Here is a 17,044-nt window from a genome sequence, read left to right on the forward strand (position 1 = left end):
CAGAACAAAACCACACATTGTCATGCCTCAGACTACTTTTTATTTGCAACTACATGATTTCACGCAATTTTTCTAAATAATGACATAAAATAGATTTCCTTGTGTATAAATAACTTACTCTCCATAAAGTCAATGCTCAAAGGTGCTAGAACACATCGCCCACTCCTACAGTGTTTCTGTATCCAACAGAGTCAATGCACAATATATAAATACTTAAGTCCAATGTTAAAAACTCAGGCACTTGACTAACTTTAATAAAGTTTCTCAAACTATTTCAATATAGCTAAAGTGCATATATATATATACTTTTTTAAGAAAGATTATTCTCAATAACTTTTCTATAAAAATAAGTTTGATGGTTTGGCCCATCTAACTTCACTACAAGTAGGAACTTTTAGTATATATAGTAAGGTCTATTCTTCCTTTCTATCAACATGACAAACAAAATCAAAAGGAGCTAGTGAGGCGCTAACATGTGAGGATTAATCCAGTGATTTCGGTCACAATGCATTCCAGGAGGAGGTACCCATGTCACTGGAATTGGACGGTATGGTTTATTCTTCCTTCCTGGATTTGGATAACCAAATGGAACAGGAGGAGGATAGTGACTCTGATGGCCATTCCCTCGGTACATTCCTGGCTTTTTTCTGGGCAATGGATGCCACACTGGAAGAGGTGGGAATATCAGTTCTGAAATCTGTAGGAAAGAGAAAGCATTAAGTAAATTCAAAGGAAAAAAAAGATACACGTTACGTTTCAGGCCGCTCACTAAACACAAACTACCAATCACCCTAGAAGATGGTCTCAGGGACATCCTTTGGTTATGTTTAAATATGTGAAGAAAGAAAAACCCTCACCTCATTAATAGGTCACATGTATTTTCTGAATGAAGAAAAAAATAAATAAATTAAAAATCTTCAAGCATCAAAGATGCAAATGCAGAATGAATGGTAACTTCTACTTCTAAGAAGAACACAGGAGGTTGGAGGTTAGTTAGTTAAGCAAGGAGTCACTCAAGGAACTTAGGAACATAAATTTCATGCTCCAGCTCAAAGTCTACTAAAAAGATAATGGAATCTTAGAAACAGAGACCAAGTATTTCGACATAACTTTCCAGACCATTCTGCTGCAGCCTGTGCAGTACTTGGGCTCAAAGATCTTAGAGTATACTATAAGACAGGTAGGGTTCACATGGCTTAAATTCTCATTAGTGGTTTCCAACTATTTTGCTTAGAACATACAGACTATGAATTTCAGATTCTCTGATTCTAACAGTTAAAATCCTGTAGAGCATTTACTTCAGATGGTGCAAATGACATGGACCAATTTTGTAGATATTTTGAAAAGAAATTCTATGTTTGTACTTCTGAGCGCATCTATACACACCTGAAGTTTTTTACATTTGCCTTCAAAGATATATACAAAGATATATAATTTGGTTTTTCTTACAAATACTTAGAATGAGTACCCCTTTTCATGTACTTTCTAGTCATTTAAACAATTTTTGCTCATATTGAGAATTCTGCCTATTTCCTCATTAGGTCGTTTGTCTTTTACTGCTGTTACTACTGCTATTTTTACTGCAATGCTGAGGATGGAACCTCGGGCCTTGTGCATGAGGCGACTGCTGTGGTACCAAGCTGTATCTCCAGTTCTCCTCTATAGCTTTTATTTTGAGAAAGGGTCTCACTTGCCCCAGCTGGCTGTGAATCTGTGATCCTCCTACTCTTCCACCAGGCCGACTAATTTTTTGGAGCGGTTTAAGGTATATTCTGAAAACAAGTCCTTAATACATATGTGTAATAAGAATATACTTTCTGTGATCCAATCATTCATTTTCTAATGTTTTCTTTTGCTTACAAAGAATATTTAGTTTTGATAAAAATTAACTCTTTTTAAATGCTTTTTGTGATACTTGGAAAACATTTAAAGAGAATTCTCCATATTTCTTCATATATAAAACATCAAAATTGAGCTTTCTTATATGTAGAGAGCTATAATCATCTCAAATCCATTTTTTGGTATATGGCTATTAGGCAACACTTAGTCCCATTTTGGCCTTTTCCCTTCTTGTTTTAGAATTGTTCAAGACTTTTCCCCTTTAATTGCCCTGGCATTCAGGTTTGAGAGGTGAGTGGGGTAAATATATAAAACTGAGCTTATTACGGAATTTCTATTTTGTTCCAATGATGTATTATGTATTCTTAAACTACTAACAATCTTGATGCATAGAACAGTTTTGTATTCATGTTAGCCCTCAAATTTTATTTTCTTAAAAATCTAGAATCAATGTGTTAATGACTTTTGGAATTTTGGTTGAGTCCATAGATCAATTTGGAGAAAGATTGAGAGCTGACTCTAGAAGTAATTTCCAGAAACTCTAAAGAACAAAAACCCTTTCCTGCCAGGATCTATGAATGTCTTTATTAGATAATCCCCCTTTAGAAAAGAAACTAGAAAGTGAATCATCAAATTACAGAAGGTATATTTTCATTACATTTATGTGTTAAGGACTTGTTTTTAGAATATACCTTAAAACACTACCGAAAAACCCATTAATATCAGTGTCAAGAAAAATAGGAAGGTTAAAGCAGAATTGTATCTAAGCTTCTTCTACACTAGGGCTTAAAACAGTAGCCTGCCTGCCTGCCTTTCTGTGAAACGTTTTGTTGATTAGAATTCCAAAGACAAATATTTCCAAATAAGCATGTAAGATATCCTAATTTCCACACCTTTCTATTATTCTAACATTCTTTTGTATTAGGGAAAAATAAATGTCAATTGGTTTTAAACCTTACAAAGAATTCAAGGCAGTCAGTTTCTTTTGGGACTTACAGTCTTGCTTGACTAGTAAAAACAAAATCACCACATTTGGATGATTTCCAGGAAATTCAATAAAGGTAGTTTGTAATATATAATGCAACATACTAACAGAAAAATGACCTCAATATTTATGGCACAGATTTGAAAAATGATCCGAAAGGCAACCACAATCAAACAAAAGCAAAGGAAAGATAACAAAACAAAAAGCAAGTGTGGTGGTGAACACCCTCACAAAGCACAGGAGAGAGGAGTGAGGGAAGAATGGACTATCATACTATCTTGTACTGTTAAGTTTACTGTTTGTATTTGCAAGTTTCCTTTCTCATAGTTTTAATTATCTTTTGGTTTTTCGAGACAGGGTTTCTCTGTGTAACAGCCCTGGCTGTCCTGGAACTCGCTCTGTAGACCAGGCTCACCTCGAACTCAGACTTGCTTGCCTCTGCCTCCCGAGTGCTGGAATTGAAGGCGTGCGCCACATGCCACCACCACCAGGCAGTAAGTTATTTTCTAAAGAGTTTTACTGAATGTGGTGGCACATGCCTTTAATCCTAGCACCCAACAGGCAGTGAGGCAGGTGGATCTCTTTGAGTCTAAGACCTATGTGGCCTACGTAGTTGGTACATTATGTAGCCCACTTGGGACTAATAGAGTGAAACCTACCCTCAAAAGAAAAGTTTTATAAAAAAGAAACATGTGATAATCTTTTTTATCTTTCCTGTCAACTCAAGAAAGGATAACTAAACAACCAAGAGAAGGAAAAATTAATTACATTTCAATCAGGAAGTATTCATCATATCATTATATGAACTTGAAAGTTTAATTTTTCATACTCAAAGATTCTTAATTATTAGGTACAAGTTTTTGTATCATTCTAACACTGATCTAACCATAAACCTGGCACATTAAAGTACATCTAATTTAGACTAATATATGACGGTATATTTTAAAATATACTAAAAATATGGGCTGCAGAGATGGCTCAGCCGTTAAGAGCACCGGCTGCTCTTCGAGAGGTCCTGAATTCAATTCTCATGGTGGCTCACAACCATTTTTTTAATAGGGCCCAATGCCCTCTTCTGACATGCAGCTATACGTGCAGCACTCACATGTTTGTATATGAAATACATTAAAATAAATAAAATTATAAAGTACATGTAGAAAGAGTAAAGCTCCTCAAAATATTTCTATAAATGTCTGACTAAAAATATTTCTCCTTTTATTACAGAATATTGCTAATCATATTTCTAGAAAGTAATAAAATGCTTTTTAATATACAAATATAAATAAAGTAAATGAATCTATGGTGCAAACACATTTACTATACAATGCTTCCATGGTAAGACCAACAAGGCCAACTTTCTTTTCGTTTTTACATAAAAAACTAACCAAAATAAAATTCAGTAAAATTTCTCTTTAATAATGTAAAAGGGGAATAGGAAAATTATAAAAGTGATTGATTTTTTTTCTTTAAATGCCAATCTGCATCTGAGAAGCAGCTTCCATTAGTGTGTGTGAAAGAGTAGAGCTGATTCAGATATTCATCAGAATCCCTGGGAGGCATAAGCATGGCTAGCTGCAGTACCTGGCAAGCCCACCAATGCCCTACAATCTACCATCTAGTAACACGAAGTATTCCGTGGTTACCTGGTACACCGGGCTTGGTGTTGCAGTCACCGAACTTGGTTTCACTTCCACTTCTTTGCTTGTTTCTTCATCTGAAGAAGATGATCCTGAGTGATAATCAGAAGTCACCTTATCAAGAGCCCTGCTAACTTTCTTGGAAATCTCATCCTTGTTTTCATCCTCATTTTCAAAGCTGGCAACGATGAATGCATTGTTTTTCTCTCCATACCTAGTTATACACAAAAAAACCTTACAAATCACATGAAAAGCAAGAAATGGTTGTAAAAACAATTAAACAGGTCTGGTCATGCCATTATTCCATGGCAATAAAGGCACTATTCCAGAACTGGACTGTGCACATTAATATCCAAAGCACAAGTAGGCTGTAATTTTCTAGCTAGTCTATTGAAGTATTAATAAAAGTGGCTATTTTCTTCTCTACTGACATCAAACAAAAACTGAAACATCACAAGGGATCTATCTTTTTATTATGTTCTGTATGTACCTCACAGATCACAGAACTACATCAGGCCACAGAGAAGAGGTTGTTCGTTCATAGCACAGTCATGGAGCAGTGAGGATCTGCCCACTCTAATGGAAAGCCTAGTTTGTATCTTAGAGGCAGGAAAATCTGAATCTGACGCCAGCCTGGTCTACATAGTGAGTATCAGGGCAGCCAGGGCACCATAGAAAGACCTTGCCTTAGAAATGGTGTGGGAGGGAGGGAGGGAGGGACGGGGAGAGGGAGGAAAGGAGTGAGGGGGAGAGGGAGAAAGGGAGGTATGGGCCGAAAGATGGCAGTTAAGAACACCTGCTACTCTTCCAGAAGACCTGGGTTCAATTCCCAGCACCCATATAGAGGCTCACAACTACCAGAAACTCCAGTTCCAAGGTTCCATTGCCCTATACTGGTTTTCTCAGGCACCAGGCATACACACAGTGCATAGATATACATTTGGGCAATGTATCTATCTTGTATGATATATATATATATATATATATATATATATATATATAGTATTAGGGATGTTTAGGTCTTTATGGAAAGAAACTGAAAGAAATAACACAAGCAATTAAGAGAGTTCAAATAATGGGGTTTATGGCAGTTATACACAAAGATCTGTACATATCAATGACCCTAAAGCTTGTAACATCTGATAAGGAATAATATCCCAGAGTGCTAGGATTAAAGTTATGCACCACCACTGCCCGGCTTGGAGTAAATTTGATAAGGTTACTGCTAATACAGCTTTAAGTGGCTGGCAGTATTGACACAAAATAAAAGCATTTAAAACGATTAGGAGGGATTGGCTGTCTATCCCAGTGACACTGATGGTTCATTTCATGCAAATTTGGGTCTTTAGCAGGATTTCATTGGGTAAAGTCTTCAAAGTATAATACCCAAGCAACACTTCGTTCTTCACCCCGCAGTCTAAAAATATTGACTGTCCCTGGTCAAAACTTAACATGGCTTAGACAAAACAATGTCCTTCCTTCCTTCTTATGCATACAATGTTCTGTGGGCATGTACATGCCAGAAGAGGGCAGCAGATCTCATCATAGATGGTCATGAGCCATCTATTGCTTGGAATTGAACTCAGGGCCTCTGGAAGAGCAGTCAGTGTTCGTAATCTCTTAGCCACTCTCCAGCCCAAAAGAAGACAATTTTGAAGATCCCTACTTTAATGAACCTATACCTCACCACAGTTTCCCAAGGCAATACCCTTATATCAAGTAGTTATGTGGAGTTTTCCTGATAAAATTTAGAAGAACATCCATGAGGTTCTTTTTAGTATTACTACTTATCTTCATTTTCATCTTCATTACAGATGAGGTTAAAAGCTGTGTCCATGTCTATAGCATATATCTGGATTCATATCAAAAAAGAAACTTCACTATAAAATAGAGGCCAAGAGAATTGCACCTTCAAAACAAAGAGAAACTCCCACAACACCACTATAGGAAAATTGTGGGCGCTCATGCCACTGGCCTATCCTGCTTCTCCTTCCTGGAGAAAAACAGCTTCCCAATCTTGTCACCTCATCACCCTCAGTCCACCCTTCACACAGCAGCCCAAGTGTCACCCACGAGGTAGTTGGCTACCTAACACTGTATTTTGCAGGGCACAAATAATAGTCTGTTGTAATTTGCTTACTATTTCTTCTCCCTTATTACCCTGTGAACTACCTAAGAATGTTAAGTTCTGAAAACTCCATAGGTGCCTAGTTAACGTAATGTTTGTATTAATAGGCTGAAGACAACACCTAACGCCCTTTTACAGTTGCTTGAGATGACAGAATTTCTATTATGAAAATAAAAATCTTTAAAATGTTACTAAGTTGTCTGAAAACAGAAACAAGAGGCAGAGATAAAGACCGACTAAAGGTCACTGTCCTATATCATCACTTGAGCTTCCCCTAACTTGAAAGGGCTGTGCCAAATGAATGAAACACAGTGACAGGAGCAGGTGCCTACGTTCTACACACCACCTCTTGGTGTACATTAAAATGCTTGGCAAAGTTCTAGGAAACCCGTTTCTGAGTTCTTCATGGTATAAAATAGATTCACCACCCACCTTCATAGCCTAATTTCATAAACGTCTTCTGAGAAAGCCAAACTGCCAGCTCCTGGCTGTAAAGAGTTATAGGTGGGACACACAGGAACAAGTTTGGTAAAATTGGTTCAGCTGCTAAACATGAAGACTCACCGACAGCACACTTCACAGGGATCCACCCAGAGTGTAAGTTCTTTTGGCAAGCCTAGGTCACTGTACAAAATGCAGCTGTTCTCACAGGCTTTCAGGACATCGGGATCAACTCTCTGAAACTTATTGACACGAATACATCTACAACAAAATAGAATTAGATGGATAGTTAGGATTGAATCTCAACCATAAATCCCAATACATATGAAAGTAAGTAATAACAAAATACTCCGATGGAGAACCTTGGAGAGTCTCAAGTCTGAACTTTCAGGCAAGAGAGGCAACACAAAGGCTGCCTAGAAGTACCTGGGTGAGCCCAGAGCAATCACCAGTCTAAGGCAGCAGAGACCACTAAACAGCACATGGATATCAAATAAACAGAGAACAAAATGGTTACTTAGAACTCTTAATTTTTGGGGGGGAGAGGTGCACGCGCGCATGTGTGTGGCATGTCTTATGTGTCCCAAACTTGCGATGAAAACTGATTATGTTACTAGAACTTGAGATATTCTCACTTCTACCTCTCAAGTGCTGGAATTAGAGATGGAAACCCTCACACCTGTTTACAGCAATACTGGGGATCAAACCCTAAACTTCATGTTAAGTAAGTACTCAACCAATTGAGCTATATCCCCAGCCCTGACATTACAAAGTTTTGTAGAGTAAGCTGATAAAATCTGTAACTAATAACTAATAAAAGACTCCATCCAGTGCAAACTGGAAATTTTTGTGACAAGTTTTATTGCCACTAACTTGTTTTTACATCCCAGGTAATAAGGTTAAGTCTTAAGGGAGACAGCTTTTACTTCAACTACAATTGTTTCAAAAATAACTATTCAAGGACAGTAGAAGCATGAATATCACATACTTACTAACATGTGACTCTAAAACATTTTTGCTTTACTTGATGTAAATAACATCTTCCTTTTATCTAAGTTGCCAAAATAAGTTAGTAAAGATAGTAAATTAATAAAGCTTGTTACATTTTAACCTAAGAAAAAAGCCATGTTCACAATGGAATGCAGACATATAGCCAGCAGCAATAGGCAGCACCCTACTCACCGCCTAACTTGTTGCCTCCTTGTACATTTTTATAAAAATAAAATATCTGTAGAAGATTGTTCGGCAATATAATACCTGTAAAAATATTCATATTCTGAACATTATTAGTTCTCAGAATCTAATCTGGAAACATAAAATCAGAAATCCAGATAAATATGGATAAGTACAGAGTCTCTTATATATTGTAACTGCCAAAAAATTTAAGCATTAAATAAATAATATTATTTTATTTTTTTTAAAGATCTATTTATTTTTTTATTTTTTATTTTTTTGGTTTTTTCGAGACAGGGTTTCTCTGTGGCTTTGGAGCCTGTCCTGGAACTAGCTCTGTAGACCAGGCTGGTCTCGAACTCAGAGAGATCAGCCTGCCTCTGCCTCCCCCGAGTGCTGGGATTAAAGGCGTGCGCCACCACCGCCCGGCAAAAGATCTATTTATTATGTGTACAGTATTCTGTCTACATGTATGCCTGCATACCAGAAGAGGGTGCTAGGTCTCATTACAGATGGTTATGAGCCGCCATGTGTTCGCTGGGAATTTAACTCAGGACCTCTGGAAGAGCAGTCAGTACTCTTCACAACTGAGCCATCTTTCTGGCTCCGTATTATATTATTTTCGTGCAACTTTTATAATCTTGCATTTGAAGACTAGTTAATAAAAGTAATCCCAGTATGTAGGGCTAAAAAAAAGCATTAAAATATGTAATGTACCTAAATTTGCTAAAACAAACTTTTTATCTGATTTTCAAGCTTAGCATCTAAATCACCCTGGTGATACTAACGTTATACAGGATTATTTAAGACCCATACACCAAGTCCTAAAGCATCTGAGACTGTGGAGCTCTTCATGTTTACATATCATAGTCACGAGGGTGATTTAGATGCTAAGCTTTATATTACCAAACAATCTTCTACAAATATTTCATTTTTATAAAAATGTACAAAAACGTTTTTAACTTATATTTTTCCTTTTCCATCTATCATGAAGTCTAATAGTGTTTTACTTACATGGAAGCTTCAAAATGATTCAATGATATTTCTGATCACACTGTCAATTTAGTCTTATATGACCTTTTCCTCAAGTTTTCAGAATTAATGGAAGTGAAATGGCACACTCTCTAACCTTACTGTATTTACTTGGTAGTGCTTCTATTTTTCAGCAGCTTGGCACTTCCAAAAGCATCCATTTAACATCAGTAAGACATGTATATAAAGCAACTCTAATTCACAAAACCTGTGCACTATCAAAAACCAAGATGCGTAGGGAAAAAAAGAATAAAATGAGAAGTTAAAAAATTATTTGAGCCTAAATTAAAGGCTACATGTCTACTTGTATTCATATTATTGATCAACTTACTAGGAAACTTTTGAGTAAATATTAAGAAAAAATACAGAAACTACCTGGGCTTATTCATGTCACCACACTATTAAACCTCAATTGGCTATAAGCAAATAAAAAAAATAACAATAAAATTCTATTTTTCCACTTCAGTCTTAGATTTCTCAAGTAGTTCTATAATCTTTTTGTTTTTTTTTTTAAGACAGGGTTTTTCTGTGTAGCTTTGGAGCCAACCTGGCCTTGAACTCGGAGACCCACCTGCCTCTGCCTCCTGGACTAAAGAAGTGTGCCTGGCAGCTCTATACTTTTAACTGTTAACCAAGAAGACCTTTCATATAAAAACTCATTACGTACTGGTCTGTGGGACAAACAGCAGGGACAACAAATGTGCACAAATGAAGGAATTTCTGTAGCTGTCACAAGTTAACCGTGTTTCACTTTAAATTCTGAGACCATGTTCACAATGTAGACCCGTTATGGTCCGATAGCTAGTTTCAGGAAGTTACTTCTCAGTAGATACATCTGTGCCAAAGTGAGCATGCCAGGGCACGTTCTTCTTGTACAGCTTAAGGAAAAGTCTGCTCTTCTAGCTGTGCGTGTAACTGACGATCAGAATACAAGTCAGTTGCAAGTAGGCACTCTCTTCCTTCTTAGTGCCAAGACTGCGGTGTACACACGGTGATGGAAATCCGGCAGCATTCAAAACCATTTCAAATCCCCAAGTCAGTATTTACCACTTGACGTACACAGATGAGTTACCTTCAACTGGCTTATACCACAAAGGAGATGTACAATATAAAAGATCATCACTATAAAAGCCAAGGACATGGTATACTAATTATCTTTTCGTTTGTTTTTAAGACAGGGTCTTTGAATATAGCCCCAGCTGTCCGGTAACTAGGTAACCAGACTAGCCTTGAAATCACAGAAATTCATCAGTCTCTGTCTCTGGAGCGCTAAGATTAGAGGCGTGTGCAACTATGTCTGGCTCTCTCTGATTCTTATTTTATCTTCTTTTTTGGGGAGGGTTTTCGAGACAGGATTTCTCTTTGTAGCTGACCTGGAGTTCGCTCTGTAGACCAGGTTGGTCTTGAACTCAGAGATCTGCCTACCTCTGCCTCCTGAGAGTGCTGGGATTAAAGGTGTGCCCCACCTTGCCTTCTTAAAAGAACAGGCAGGATACACTTTATCTTTAGATACAAAGCAACTAATTTCCCTCAACTCTTAATTATCATTCTCATTTAGGAGAGATTAGGAATTCTAGATTTGTGGAAAACTCTGACTACCCACGGTAATAACAAACGTACTTGAGCAGGAGCCAGACTAGGCAAAAGAAACTGACTGATGAATCTAGAGCTCTGGCTTCAAGACTAAACAATAGCACCCATCAGCAAATACTTGTACTTTAAAATGAACAGGAAAATACCATGTGACACCCCAGAGTTTCCTATTTTGCAGATAAAATCATGATAGGCTGTCTAAACCTTCAGTCCTCTGGCCTGGTAGCCATTACACAAATTGATCTCCATGCAGTCCAATTCAATCATCCAATCTAATTCTTTACCTGTAGGCCTGTCCTTTTGATGGTTTTTCTGGGTACCAGTGGTTTTTATATTTTTCTTGAAGTATTTGAGTCAGTTTCTCAGCAAATCTCTCAACGGCTTCTTTTTTCAACTTATCATGTTTTCGAACCAGCCTTGTGAAGAAGAAGACAACAGCAGCAATTTCGTTCTTCATTTTTCCCTGTAAAGATAAAAGTTTTCTTAAAAACAAAACACAAATCTAAACAACAGTGTCAACAAAAAACTCCACACACACAAACTCGAAAATAAAGTTCTGCACTATATGCCCCTTAGAGCTTTCCCTTGGTGTCCAGTAATTACCACTAATGTTGTTTAGTCCTCAGAGACCTTAGGAAATACGACTGGGATTACTACTTAGGTTTAAGTAGTAGTTCAGTAATGAACACACCAAATTGCTTCTGAAGACTAAAATAGAACCAGGTAACACCCCAAAAGAATCACTGTAATAAATACCACACAGCTTTTACCAAGTAAGTCAAATCCTAACTCGAAACAGAAGAGTCCATTTTCAAACCTAGCACTCAGGGCTGGAGAGATAGCTCAACAGTTAAGATCACTTGCTACTCTTGCAGCAGACTTGCATGGTGGTTAATTGTAGCATGACTAATAAAAACTCAGAGACAGACATTGGGGTTCAACCTCAGAAAAGCAAAATAGCCAGCCTCTGGTTCTTACCTCTACCTCAGTCCAAAATGGCGATCCTGCCTCCAAGGAGTCTCAGAATGAGACTGACTGAGAGCTGTCTCCTCCCGTCTTATATTCCTCTCTAGTGCTGGGATTAAAGGTGTGCATCACGACTAACTAGTGTGGTTACTAGGATATAAGGTGTGTGTTATCACTGCCTGGTTTGTAAGCCTGACTAGGGTTGCTGTTTTACTCTCTGATCTTCAGGTAAGCTTTATTTATTAAAACACAAACAAAATATCACTACAGTTAATAACTATCTGTAACTCCAAAACCAGCGGGCTCTTCTATCCTTTGAGGGTACCAGGCAGACACATGGTGGCCATACATACATGCAGACAAAATACCCATAAACACAAAGAGAAAAAAAAATCTTTAAAATCTAGTACTATAGCCCCATTTTGGAGAAGTTTGTGTAGTTCTCCCAAAAGATTAAAAAACTATGACAGTTCCAGTAATTCTACTAGCTATAAGCCCAAGAAAACAAAAACATTAAAACTCTGACTATGCTAAGAGCACTCCACTGTTTATTTAAAATGCGTAAGTTGTATATGTGAATTATACTTCAATAAAGCTGCTAATGCATTGAAAGTTTTTCTGTACTGAGTGTTGTGTAAATATTCTTTCAGGAATAGATATATCTTCCTAAAAAGCTAAAAATAGTGAGTATTAAAACACATTCAACAGAACATAAACTCAGGATCACTCAAAAAATTAAATAATCAGTTACGTTTTGGAACTGCATCAAAGACTCTTAAAATAGAAGATCTGATTTGTCATTGATTAATCCACCAAGGCTGTTATGGTTGTTTTGAATATACATATGTTTTGAGATGAGCTCATTCACTTGGCTTATGAAAGTAACTTGGAGATATTTAGATGTAGCATTTACTAAGTAACATCATCTTTCTGGGTGCCAACGACAAGCCCTTCTGTATTGATTATACCAGTGAACTAGCTTAACAACAGACTGTTCTAAAAAACTCAAGAATGACAAAAGCCCAGAGTCACCTGGTTCTTTTAGCTTTCTTAAACTGTTCTTGTTCAAGTTTTTCTTTCTTTCTTTCTTTTTTGTTGTTGTTACTGCTTGTTTTGGTTTTTTGAGACAGGGTTTCTCAAACAGCCCTAGCTGTCCCGGAACTAGCTCTTGAGATAGACAAGGCTGGCCTTGAACTCACAGAGATCCGTCTGCCTCTGCATCCCCGAGTGCTGAGATTAAGTTTCTTGTCAAATGTGAATCTTTTACTGTGTGCAAATGCTAAACCAAAATGGGACCTCACTGAGAGTCAAATTCTATACAGTTATCTGAGACATGTCCTGACAGCCATTGTCTCTCTCATCTTTCATGGGAAGGTAAGATACTCAAACCTCTTGGACTCTCAGCATGCCAAATTCACCTACTGCCCACTGCCATCACCAACTGGTGGATGGAATCTCCACAAGGCAGTGTGTGAACACACAGATCTTCAATCTACAACAGCTGTAAGCCTCCCTTCTGGAAAATGTGAGGCATTCCCCACTTTATGAAGCTTCATTTATACCTCCCACTTCAGAACACCCATGAGGGAACTGAAAACCCACTGGAATGGAATACACGATTGGGGTGAGAGAGTTGCTGATTTTAGTACATTAGCTCCACTCCCAACGAAACCAAAGACTCACACTAAAGAAATGGACTGATCCTTAGACCGTTCTCATTCATCAAGGCGGCCACTATGTGCTACATAAGAGTTTGGGGATTTGCTTTTGTTTGCTCAATATGTGCTACATAAAGAGTTTGGGGATTTGCTTTTGTTTGCTCAATTTCATATCAAAAAAATAAAGGAAGGAAAGAACCACTTAGTGGTTGCTTTTGGTTTGTAACAGAAGATGAGTCATACGGACTTATTTTTCTGTTTGAAGGAACGATGACTGGAACAGCTGAAAAATTCACCCCCTTTTATCAGTGTTCCAGGAGTGAAGCCGGGAGGGGGGGCGAGCCACCACAGGAGGGACCCATTAGACCTAAGGCGCCTAGTGCCACCCACACGCCCCCTCAAAGCTCCCATTTTAAACACCGCTTGGTGACGTCATCCCGGGCCGTCGTCACCGCGGCGGCTGCTCCTTAAGTTCTACTTTGTTCCACAAGCCCGGCCTTCTAGGAGTTTGTAACTTTGTATCCCCCCCCAGCCCCTCCCTGGTAACGAACAGAGCCAGTCGCAATTTCTAGAAACAAGTCTTTCTCCAGGTGGACGCTGCCAAGGTGGAGGGGGCGGCAAGCGTGGTCGGGGCGAGGCGCCCTGACCGCCCGGCGGTCGTGGCCAGCGAGATCCAGATGCGGCCGGAACGGGGCGGAGGGTCCGGCAGCTCGGCTCGGGCGGGGCGCCCCCCACGCACCCCTGAGGGGCCGGCCTGGGCCGCGTCCAACCTGTGCAAGCCGGTTGGCCCCTGCCCGCCACCCGCTCTCCCGCCCGCCCGACGCCCGCTGTCGCCTGCCCGGAGGCCGTAGGCGACGTGGCACGCGCCCGAGGAGGCGTCGCCTCCCCTCCAGGACCCGCTGCCGCTCCGCTTCCGACGTGGCGGCGGCCGCATCCCAGCCTCCCTCCCCGATGCCCTGGGCGGGGGGGGGGGGCACCGCGTCCCCTCACTCCAGGCCCGCTCTCCAATTCCGCCACCGCATCCCCGCCGCGGCCCGCTCTCCTTACCGCCGCCACTCCGGGGGCTGCACCCTCGCTGGCTGCGACCTCCTTCCGTGGCCCGGGGAGCCGAGCGCGAGCGCGAGGACTCTGGCCCGCCGAGTGCGGCTGCTGCTCCTCCTCTTGCTGCTCCTGCTGCTGCGTCGTCGGACCGCCGCCGAGCGCGCGCCGGGCAGACTGGCGGGCGACGGAGCGCGCGGACCAGCGAGCCAGCGAGCGAGCAGGCGAGCGCGGTCCCGACGCGGCGCGCGGGGGGCTCGAGGCCCGGAAAAAGGGAGGGGCGGTGGCTGGGAGAGGCCGGGCGCTGCGCCGAACCAATGCGCGCGCCCCGGGGGCGGGGCTTCGCCGGGACCCGCCCCGCCCCCAGCCCGCGTGTGTGCGCGCGCGGCTGGCTCCTGCCTCGGGCCGCGCTCCGAGCCTGGGTTCCGACGGCCGGGCTGGCACGAGGCGGCGGCGCCTCCAGCATGAGTCCCGGGTTCCTTACCTCCCGTGAAGAGGCCGGCGGGCTATGTCCTCCCTGCTCTTCAGCCACTCCTCCTCACGCGAGTCTCGCTCCCCCGGTACCACCTGCCTCCCTGCTGCCTGAGGGCAGGTTCAGTCCAGATCTCCACGTTGCTTCGAGCGGTCGCCTCGGGGAGCTTGGCACCAACTCTCCTCCTCCTCCATCCGGCTGTGAAATCACTGGCTGCTCCCTCCCCACCCTGCTGTACGTGAGATTGTTTGGGTGAGATAACTCTTACCTGGGCACTTTTCTGGCAGAGTCGGTGTCTCCATCCAAGCATGGCAGCCTCCTGTGGAGTATTTGTGAAGCAATCCTTGAGTGGCCAGGTTTCCCATTTCTGAGGCACTTTAACTCAAGGACTTCCCAGGAATAAAACTAAACCTTGACTAAACACATATGAAAGGGGCACATTTCATTCCATCTCTTAGGCTGAGCTGGCAACAAGGTTTCAGTGTTGTGAATGAAGTTGATAAATCAAACAGGCCAGAAAAACACGGGACACTCTTTAACGGAAGACTAAAAAAATGCAGATTAAGAACTATGGTGGCTGCAGCCTTTAATCACAGCACTTGGGAGGCAGAGGCAGGGGGATCTCTGTGAGTTTGAGGCCAGCCTGGTCTATGTTATGCCCAAATCTGCGAAGTCCCTCAAAAGCCAACAAGGAGACCAAGTCCCATATGTAAAAGCAAAGAGCCTTTATTTTATGCAAGTTTGCAAACTCGGTCTCCGCATGTCCAACGTAGTAGAATAAACGGAGAGCCTCGAGCTCAGTTACAGTAGGGTTTTTATAGTAGTAAGGTGGGGGTGAGGGGTCTCTGAGGTTCAGGACTCCTGATTGGATGACATTTGTCTGGGGTGTCCTGGGGTGTGTGTGCTGGCAGGTGATCCCATCTACAGCAGTTGGAATGTTAGGCATTTCCTTTGGATGGTCTGTTCTTGGATGGTGCTCAGGCAATCTTAGTTTATGGTTCTTCCTGCAACCAGGTATTGCTTCAGGGTAACCTACTGAGACTCAGGCCTCTTATTAAATTTATCGATGGCTGAGTCCAACACTCGCAGGTGATGATGGTTGGAAGTAAAGAACTTCCTTTGGGTGATCTGTCCATGTTTAGTTTCAGGACAGGCTGCAAAGCTACAGAGAAGCCCTGTCTAAAAAGAACCGAGAGAGAGAGAGAGAGAGAGAGAGAGAGAGAGAGAGAGAGAGAGAGAGAGAGAGAGAGAGAGAGAGAGAGAGAGAGAGAACTAATTGTTAAAGCTTTCCCCAGATTTCTTGTTGTTTACTAGGGGCTGGCAACATGTGTTAGCCTTTTTCTATGAATATTTAAACTTTTTCATTACTCATGTTGATGATTACTGTAAGCCCCTGTCTCTGGCCTCCATCTTTGGAGGCTCCGTCCCTATGCTGCCAAGTCTTGCCGCCCAGAGGAGGGTCAAAACAAGCCCGCCAAAATCTTGACCACGCCCTCAGTCTATTTAAACTGCTTTCCTGGAAAGTTTCTTGGGGTCTTTTCCTTTCCCCTGGTGGTCGCCTTAGTGGCCTCCCAGTTCCCTCTTGGGACCACCCGAGAGCTCAGGAATCTCATTAAACCTAGATATTTTTTAATTTGGCTTGTTGTGATTTGGCTTGATTGGGATTTTTGCATCTGCAGAGCGCTCACGTTAGGAAAAATTCCTAACAATTATAGCCTGGTACAACTCAAAAAATAACTTTTGCCAGTAATATACACCGCTCAAACCATTGTAAAAGTAGTGTACTATACTTTTTATTTAATGAGAGGCATCTACAATAGAGTTCCACTATTGTAGAACTAGGGCTCTTTCTCAACTGAAAGATGGTGCTGTAACGAGTAAGTATTCTTTGGGCCATTCCAGGAGATGGCATAAGAGTTTTCATTTAAAACTGATAATAACATAGAGGTTATTTTACTGATATGGGCCTTTAACTTTATGTTTTCATAAAATAGGTAGTTACAAACTTTTTTTTTTTTTTTTTTTTTTGGTTTTTCGAGACAGGGTTTCTCTGTGGTTTTGGAGCCTGTCCTGGAACTAGCT

General features: G+C 41.1%; 1 protein-coding gene across 1 annotated transcript; it reads right to left on the reverse strand.

Moving 5' to 3' along the window:
* Window positions 1–23: 23 nt before the first annotated feature.
* On the reverse strand, window positions 24–14,673 carry Btg3 (BTG anti-proliferation factor 3). The gene is made up of 5 exons (XM_075958025.1): window positions 14,500–14,673; window positions 11,113–11,291; window positions 7,154–7,291; window positions 4,468–4,675; window positions 24–697 (listed from the first exon to the last, which is right to left on the reverse strand). The coding sequence occupies exons 2-5, from the start codon at window positions 11,283–11,285 to the stop codon at window positions 458–460; spliced, it is 759 nt and encodes a 252-aa protein (XP_075814140.1). The 5' UTR covers window positions 11,286–11,291; window positions 14,500–14,673; the 3' UTR covers window positions 24–457.
* Window positions 14,674–17,044: the final 2,371 nt, after the last annotated feature.

The sequence above is a fragment of the Microtus pennsylvanicus genome, chromosome 1 (genome assembly GCF_037038515.1).
Source record: "Microtus pennsylvanicus isolate mMicPen1 chromosome 1, mMicPen1.hap1, whole genome shotgun sequence".
Lineage (NCBI taxonomy): Eukaryota > Metazoa > Chordata > Mammalia > Rodentia > Cricetidae > Microtus > Microtus pennsylvanicus.

What these genes read in the sequence shown, in the direction of transcription:
- Btg3 (XM_075958025.1), bottom strand. Translation starts at nt 11,285, where the DNA reads ATGAAGAACGAAATTGCTGCTGTTGTCTTCTTCTTCACAAGGCTGGTT. An exon ending in TCAAAAGGACAGGCCTACAG is followed by an intron (nt 7,292 to 11,112) that starts GTAAAGAATTAG and finishes ATTTTGTTGTAG; the next exon opens with ATGTATTCGTGTCAATAAGT. An exon ending in CCCTGTGAAGTGTGCTGTCG is followed by an intron (nt 4,676 to 7,153) that starts GTGAGTCTTCAT and finishes GTGTATAACTAG; the next exon opens with GTATGGAGAGAAAAACAATG.